We start from the raw sequence: 9,228 nt of genomic DNA on the forward strand, positions 1-9,228 counted from the left end.
ACAGTGTTGTAAATACAACTTAACCACTGATTTTTAGTCATGTCCTCTTTTGGAAGGCCAGACAAAGTAGTTTTGCTTTCACAACGAAACAGCATCACACGCGGCCTTGAGTGAGCGGCGACCGGAGGCCTAGAGTGAGCCGTGAGTGAGCAGAGGCCGGCTTGAGTGAGCAGAGGCAGGCGGGCTTGAGAACAGAAAACAGCCGGTGGATCTGACGAAGGAGCGTCCAGCAGGCTTGCGGCAACCATATGTGACGACCCCGGGCTGGACTCCACTTCGTCCACGGTAAATGCCGAATCCGGCGATCCACAGCATGAAGTTGATGTATTTCCTCAGCGACCAGCACGGATCAGCTCTAGGCATGACTCTTTTGGAAGGCCAAACAAAGTAGTTTCGCTTTCACAACGAAACACACACTGTCTTCACGACATGGCAGCGGCGGCAACAACAATACTACAGCGAGAATAAAAGTTATGCCTTCTTTCTTTGCGTGAACATTTGGGTGGCGTTATGCTAATCTTCATGTGGGGGCATGTTAAAACGAGGCGTTTTATGTAGGCATGGTTGACTCTTAACTTTTATAAAGAATATCTCTTTGGATTTGAGACTTTAGTCTTTGCAACTTTGCACCAAGAGCTTGTAACACTCCAAAAAGGGAAAGGAAAATTTTTAATCGCTTCATATGACCCCTTTAATATTATATCACACTTTAATTTGTGGGTGAGAGCAGGAAAATTTGAGCAAGCTTTTATGTAGAAATGTTGGCAATAATCAACAGAATTCAACAGTAATTGACCTTGCAATGTAGCGGAAATATATAATTATAAATATGCCACACCTTCCTGTTGTAACAGACATGCACATAACTGTGTAAGACTTTATAACATGATGTTAAAGTGTGTGTACTTTTGTGTATTAACAGAATGAACCAGGCTCCAACACAGGGTTTTGAAAAGGATGTTGGCTATAAGACTACTCATCACCTTATGTACCCAGAGAGCGCCACTGATTTAGACAACTCCACAAGTCTTATACTCATTCCCTTTAAAACTCTGGATCTAGAGTGGATCATCAGTGCTCTGACTACAGGAGACATCTCAAAGTTAGTGAATTATTATCTGATATTTGGAATGACATGAGAAATGTATCATTTAGTACGGGGGCACCAAACTCAGCTCCTTGAGAGCCACAGTTTTGAATAGTTTAATTTGAACCCTGATTCAGATCAGGTGTATTTAATTAAGGTTCAAGCCAAACTCTGCAGGACTGCAGCCCAACAGGAACTCGGTTTGGTATGTTACCAAGTCAGACAATATCGTCAATATTGCTAATTTGTGACCTTGGACCACAAAACCAGTCATAAGGGTCAATTTTCCGAAATTGAGATTTATACATCACCTGAAATCTGAATAAATAAGCTTTCCATTGATGTATGGTTTGTTAGGATCTGACAATATGGAGGAGAAACAACTATTTAAAAATTTGGAATCTGAGGGTGCAAGAAAATCTAAATATCGAGAAAATCGCCTTTAAAGTTGTCCAAATGAAGTTCTTAGCAATGTATATTACTAATAAAAAAATAAGTTTTAATATATTTACAGTAGGAAATTTACAAAATACCTTCATGGAACATGATCTTTACTTAATATCCTAATGATTTTAATTTTAATTTTGACCCATACAATGTATTTTTGGCTATTGCTACAAGTATACCCCAGCGACTTGAGACTGGTTTTGTGCTCCAGGGTCACATTTAGTTAAGTATTCTTGTTTTGGTTTTTGAAGCCTTAATAATAATAATAATAATAATAATAATAATAATAATAATAATAATAAATGTTATTGTTGTCACTGATAAACTTCATTGTATTTTGTAGATATAAACACATTTTGATTTTGATAACTGCAACAAAAAAGTGAAACGAAAGAATATCCAAATTAAACTGTTTTGAAACATATCACAATAAGCAGGTGAATTGGTAATAGGTGACATCCAGGTGAAAGCACAGATGGATCATAACCCTATCCTGAACACAATGCTCGCAAACTTCTTTATCAGTGTTTGGTGATTGTGTGTGTTGGGAACTGGAGAGAGTCAGTTTGAGAGTGAATTGGAACTGCTTACTGTTGGTACAAAATGTTGCTATGATGCTCTTAACAGGTACTTGCAAAAAAAACAAAACATATTTTGGTTTCCTTACATTGGCTGTCAATTCATTACAGAATAGATTTCAAAATTTTTTTTTTTTATTTATAAATCGCTGCTCAATTTAGCTCTCCGTATTTGGTGAAATTACTTAAGAAATTAGACAAAACTGATGAGCTTACCTAATGATTCCTAGGACTAAATGGAAAATAAATACGATACATTGATGTGTTAAGACACGAAACGATCGGTCTGTGCAAGAAACTGAACAGTATTTATATCTTCTTTTTTTTTTTTACCTCTGATGCACTTCTTCTTTTTCTTGCTTTACGGCGGATCGCAAACTTATAAGTACATTACCGCCACCTATCTCTCAAATGGACCATTGACACTCTATCTACAATCTCAATTAGGAGTGTCAATGGTCCATTTGAGAAATAGGTGTGTATGTTTTTTTCTCTCAAAGCCGTGATTCCCATTCACTTCCATTATAAGACTGACAGACTGCAAAGTTTGAGTTAAAAATCTTTGTTTGTGTTCTACTGAAGCAACAAAGTCACCTACATCTTGGATGCCCTGGGGGTAAGCAGATAAACATTAAATTGTCATTTTTGGGTGAACTATCCCTTTAAGTTCACTTAAATTAGAAGTTGTTTTACCTCTGTGAGTCTGTGCATCTCTCAAAAGTGTTCGGCAGCAGTGTCTCTATTAATAGTGAAATTTTAAGTTAATTTTCTTCACGAACAGTGCCATTGTTACCTCATGTGTGAGGAGTCATGTAGTTTTTAAATTGATGTTAGCTTACTGAAAAAATCATCAGAGTACTGCTATCAACATTAGCGTGTATGTTAGTGTGTGTGCAAACTGTATGTGGGTGCGTCTGTAGAGAGAAAGAGCAGGAGAGATAGAGTATGTGCTTTCTGTACATAATAAAACATAATTTTGTGGCAAAAACATGGAAATGATCTGTCGTTTTTATCCTATTGTTTACTATATTGATTTGTTTGGCCAGTGTCGTTATTGGTTCTTTTGCTGTTTTATTGCACGGAACGTGAAAATAGAAACACCAGCCACCATAGTCCAATGTTTACCGGGAGCCAGAGTGCCTGACATCTTGGCAAATTTAAAAGTGCTGGCTTATGCTAAATGTAAATTTAGTACGATTGTTATTCACACCGGCGCTAATGATGTTCGACTTTGCCAGTCGGAGATCACTAAAAATAACATTAAAGAGGAGTGTTAACTTGCAAGTACGATGTCAGACACTGTAATATGTTCTGGTCCCCTCCCTGCTTACCGTGGTGACGAGATACATAGCAGACTGTCGTCACAGACTGGCTAAACCGACCATCTACTTGCCGCCTCGCGTCACAGAAATCAGTTAATTCTCAGCACATAGTGACTCTTTCACATATCACACTTTAGAGACTGTGTCTGTTCCCCAAACTAGAAAATACTAAAAACGTCCAAACCAAATTAAGAGTAACAATTGAATTGATGTTCAACAAATAAAAAACAGATGTAATACGGATAAACGAATGATAAAGCTTGGCTTATTGAATATCAGGTCCCTTTCTACGAAAGCACTTTTTGTAAATGATATGATCACTGATCATAACCTAGATTATCTCTGTTTGACAGAAACCTGGCTAAAACTTGATGATTACATTATTTTAAACGAGTCTACTCCCCAAGATTACTGTTATAAACACGAGCCACGTCCAAAAGGTAAAGGGGGAGGTGTTGCTACAATTTATAACAATATTTTCAGTATTTCTCAGAGGGCGTGCTTCAAGTATAACTTGTTTGAAGTAATGGTGCTTCATATAACATTATCCAGAGAAACAAGTGTTAATGATAAATCCCCTGTGATGTTTGTACTGGCTACTGTATACAGGCCACCAGGGCACCATACAGACTTTATTAAAGAATTTGCTAATTTTATATCCGAGTTAGTGCTGGCTGCAGATAAAGTTTTAATTGTTGGTGATTTTAATATCTATGTTGATAATGAAAAAGATGCATTGGGACCAGCATTCATAGACATTCTGAACTCTATTGGGGTTAGACAACACGTGTCAGGACCTACTCATTGTCAAAATCATACTCTAGATTTAATACTGTCACATGGAATTGATGTTGATGGTGTTGAAATTATGCAGCCAAGGGATGATATCTCAGATCAATATCTAGTCTTGTGCAAACTTCATATATCTAAAACTGTAAATTCTACTCCTTGTTACAAGTATGGTAGAACCATCACTTCTACCACAAAAGACTGCTTTGTAAGTAATCTTCCTGATTTATCTCAATTCCTTAGCATTTCCAATACCTCAGAACAACTTGATGATGTAACAGAAACTATGGACTCTCTCTTTTGTAGCACTTTAGATACGGTTGCTCCTTTACGCTTAAGAAAGATTAAGAAAAACAGTCTGACACTGTGGTATAATGAGCACTCTCACCCTAAAGAGAGCAGCCCGGAAAATGGAGCGCAGCTGGAGGAAAACAAAACTAGAGGTATTTCGTATTGCTTGGCGGGAACGTACCCTATCCTACAGAAAAGCATTAAAAACTGCTAGATCTGATTACTTTTCGTCTCTTTTAGAAGAAAACAAACATAACCCCAGGTATTTATTCAATACAATGGCTAAATTAACGAAAAATAAAGCATCAACAAGTGTTGACATTTCCCAACAGCACGGCAGTAATGACTTTATGAACTACTTTACTTCCAAGATCAATACTTTTAGAGCTAAAATTGTAACCATGCAGCCGTCAGCTACAGTAACGCATCAGATAGTGTGCTATAGATCCCCTGAGGAACAATTCCACTCATTCTCTACTATAGGAAAAGAAGAGTTGTATAAATGTGTTAAATCATCTAAACCAACATGTATGTTAGACCCTATTCCATCTAAGCTCCTAAAAAGAGGTGCTTCCAGAAGTCATAGATTCTCTTCTGACTATTATTAATTTGTCATTGTCATTAGGATATGTCCCCAAAACCTTCAAACTGGCTGTTATTAAGCCTGTCATCAAAAAAACACAACTTGACCCCAAAGAACTAGTTAATTACAGACCGATCTCGAATCTCCCTTTTCTGTCCAAGATACTAGAAAGGGTAATATCCTCACAATTATATTCCTTCTTAGAGAAAAATGGTATCTGTGAGGATTTCCAGTCAGGATTTAGACAGTATCATAGTACTGAGACTGCTCTCATTAGAGTTACAAATGACCTGCTCTTATCATCTGATCGTGGTTGTATCTCTCTATTAGTGCTATTGGATCTTAGTGATGCATTTGACACTATTGACCACAACATTCTTTTGAATAGACTAGAAAACGTTGTTGGCATTAATGGAAGTGCATTAGCATGGTTCAAATCGTACTTATCTGACCGCCATCAATTCGTAGCAGTAAATGAAGAGGTATCATAATGATCACAAGTGCAGTATGGAGCACCTCAAGGCTCAGTACTAGGGCCGTTACTTTTCACGCTTTACATGTTACCCTTGGGAGATATCATCAGGAAACATAGTGTTAGCTTTCACTGTTATGCTGATGATACTCAGCTCTATATTTCTTTGCGGCCCGGCGAAACATACCAATTTGAAAAACTAACAGAATGCATAGTCGATATAAAAAACTTGATGACGAGTAATTTCTTCGGAAAAAACAAGTGTTAATTATAAGACCTAAAAACTCTGCACGTAATAACCTAGAACAGTGTTTCCCAACCGGGGTGCCGTCTGTCGAGAGCAGGGGTGCCGTGTAAAAAATTATTTTTTAATATTTTTAAATTGCTAAAATGTTCAAAAAAGCATCTATTATATAATATCCATTTCTGATGTCGCCAATAATTAGAGATACACCGAAATTTCGGCTGCCAAAAATTTGTTCACCGCTCAGGTTTCACTTTCACGTGGTGTGATGCTCTGCGTATTATCCGTTATCCCGCTCTATGCATGTGCGCTCAGTCGCTCCACTCGTATACCATTCATGCGAATCGGAACAGCAAAGTCCACTCAAAAATTGAGCTGACAGAAAACATCGATGTAGTACAGTATTGTTTCAGTCTGCAAAAGCCCTACTGTGTTGTAACATGGTGTGGTAACACTGCCCTCTCATTCATTGATCTGCTAACCGCTATGTTATGCTCACGTGTTCTGATAATAATAGCTTTCTAGGACTAAACATTATTTGGATAATTGGTAAAAAAAATTTTAAAAAAAGATAAAACCCTACTGTTAGACCTACCTGATCGGAGTGCTGACCCAGATAAGACTGTGTTTTGCTTCCCTTACTTCCTAAGTTGAACTCTTTTTGGTTGGAAGACTTTCTTAAGTTCCTGTCATTAAACTCTCTGCTTAACGTTATCCTGCCTGTCTACCTCTTTGTCCCGGTTGTGACAGAAGACCAGCCCCTCAAAACAACACGGATTACAACACGGACTATGGATCCTCAGAGCACCTCCTCACCGGAACCCTCACCCAGTCGGACTTTCACCACCTCTCTACCCACCTGTCCCATGGCCCAGCCAGCCAGCTTCTCAGGTGAGGCAGCCCTCTGCAGCGGGTTCCTGCTGCAATGCTCTCTCTACCTGGAGATGCAACCCCACCTGTTTGTGACCGAACGGGCCAAGGTGTCGTTCATTATCTCATTGCTGTCTGGAAGAGCCTTGCAGTGGGCAGAAGCCTTGTGGAATTCGCAAAGCCCGTGGATTCACTCACTGGACGGCTTTGTGAAACACTTCCGGGAGGTATTCGGCCAATCGACCACGGAGGTCACAGTGCATGAGGAGCTCTTTCAACTGCGGCAAGCCGAGTTATCCATCCATGGGGCAACCGCACCTGTTTGTGACCGAGCGGGCCAAGGTGTCGTTCATCATCTCGCTACTGTCAGGACGAGCCTTGCAGTGGGCCAAAGCCTTGTGGATGGCCCAGAGCCCGTGCATTCACTCACTGGAGGGCTTTATTCAACACTTCCGGGAGGTATTCGGTCAATCAACCATGGAAGTAACGGTGCATGAGGAGCTCTTTCAACTACGGCAAGCCGAACTATCCATCCACGGATATGTGCTGCGCTTCCACACACTCGCCGCCAGCAGCGGCTGGAACGAGGCCGCGCTGCTCTCGGTTTTTTCTGCCGAGGCCTCAACCCGGGCTTACGCCGACAGATGGCCATCTATGATGACACCGTGGGCCTCGACAGTTTCCTCCAGAAGGCGGTTCGCATCTCCCAGCACCTAACCGCGTGCCCCATGGAAGTGATACCCACTACCGCTGCCTCGCCCGGCCTCTCCACTCCAGCACCAGATCCCATGATCACGGACAGCTACCACCTGTTGTCCTCAGAGCGATCTACTGTGGGTCCCAGGGGCACCAGCTCTGCGCCTGCTCCCTTCGTCCACCACGCCCAGCGGTGAGTACTATCCAGATCACTCCTGATGTATCAGGCATTCCTCACATCAATGCTCTTCTAATTTATCACCACCATTCCTTTCCAGTCAAAATCCTCGTGGACTCCGGAGCGTCGGAGAACTTCATCTCCTCCCGTAGTCTCGACGGATTGCAAATTCCCCGGAAGGATCTCCCAGTCTGTTCCACCTCAGTGGAAAGCCCGGATTCCGCACCTATCACGCCTCCTCCTCCCGAATATCGGGCATTCCAGGACGTGTTCAGCAAGCTCGCTGCCACTCACCTGCCACCTCACTGGCCATGGGACTGTGCCATTGACCTGCTGCCTGGGGCCCAATTACCCAAAGGACGTGTCTATCCCCTGTCGATCCCGGAGAGAGCCGCCTCCAACGGAAGGCCAAACTCCACGGAAATGTCACGGAAACCCCTGCCTCACCAGCCGAATCAGCCTCCTACACCCGCTCACAATCACCTGCCACTTACTTGCCACCTCACCGGCCATGGGACTGTGCCATTGACCTGCTGCCTGGGGCCCAATTACCCAAAGGACGTGTCTATCCCCTGTCGATCCCGGAGAAGAGAGCCATGGAGGAGTACGTGCAGGAAGCCTTACACCAGGGGTTCATCCGTCCTTCGTGGCCAAGAAGGACGGGGGTCTAAGACCCTGCATCGATTACCGGGGTCTAAATGACCAAACTGTTAAGTTCGCCTATCCCCTTCCTCTGGTCCCGGCAGCCTTGGAGGAACTCCGCGGAGCCTGTGTGTTCAGCAAGCTAGATCTCAGGAGTGCATACAACCTCATCCGCATTCGCCGGGGTGACGAATGGAAGACCGCCTTTGTCACGCCCACCGGGCACTACGAATACCGGGTCATGCCATATGGGCTTTCCAACTCACCTTCCATATTCCAAAACTTCATGAACGAGATCTTCCAAGACATGCTCAACCGGTTTGTCCTCATCTACATCGACGACATTCTCATTAACTCACCCACGCTCAAAGCCCACCGTCACCATGTCACCCAAGTCCTCAAGTGCCTCCGCCAACACCACCTGTTCCTCAAGGCCGAGAAGTGTGAGTTCCATCAGTCCACGGTTCACTTCCTAGGATATATCGTCACCCCGGCCGGAGTACAAATGGACCAGAGGAAGGTGGAAGCCGTTCAGAACTGGCCCCAACCCACTACCATCAAGGAGATACAGAGGTTCTTGGGGTTCGCAAACTTCTACCGCCGCTTCATCGCCCACTTCAGCCAGATGGCGGCTGCCGTCTTCATGTCTCCCATTCAGTGGGCTCTCACTGACCAGATCCGTGCCACCACTCTCACCGAACCCACTCCGCCGGGAGGCCCAGAAGGGAGGAGCTATGTCCCATCCACCCTGCTTGTCACCCGCCCGAGGTCGTCCCCAATGAGGCCATCTACCGAGTCAGGGAGATCCTCGAATCCCGGCGGCGAGGCGGCCGGCTTCAATACCTTATAGACTGGGGGGGGGTACGGTCCTGAGGAGAGGTCATGGGCGGACCGAGAGGACATACTGGACCCATCTCTCCTCAACGACTTCCACCATGCTCATCCAGACCGCCCCGCTCCCAGAGGCCGCGGTCATCCTCGTCGTCAATCTCGGGCGTCGAGAGACGACCGTGTGGGGGGGGGGGGGGA

The 9,228-nt window shown here is 43.5% G+C and overlaps 1 protein-coding gene across 1 annotated transcript in view; it reads left to right on the forward strand.

The window, feature by feature from the left end:
* The window catches only part of LOC107563336 (CMP-N-acetylneuraminate-beta-galactosamide-alpha-2,3-sialyltransferase 1-like), a 21,670-nt gene that overhangs the window by 7,995 nt on the left and 4,447 nt on the right, over nt 1–9,228 (forward strand). Inside the window, exon 3 of the mRNA XM_016248187.1 lies at nt 923–1,102. Within this exon, the coding sequence (XP_016103673.1) occupies nt 923–1,102 (180 nt within the window). The remainder of the gene's footprint in view (nt 1–922; nt 1,103–9,228) is intronic.

Source organism: Sinocyclocheilus grahami, unplaced genomic scaffold (assembly GCF_001515645.1).
Source record: "Sinocyclocheilus grahami isolate Dianchi unplaced genomic scaffold, SAMN03320097.WGS_v1.1 scaffold869.1, whole genome shotgun sequence".
In the NCBI taxonomy this organism is placed as follows: domain Eukaryota; kingdom Metazoa; phylum Chordata; class Actinopteri; order Cypriniformes; family Cyprinidae; genus Sinocyclocheilus; species Sinocyclocheilus grahami.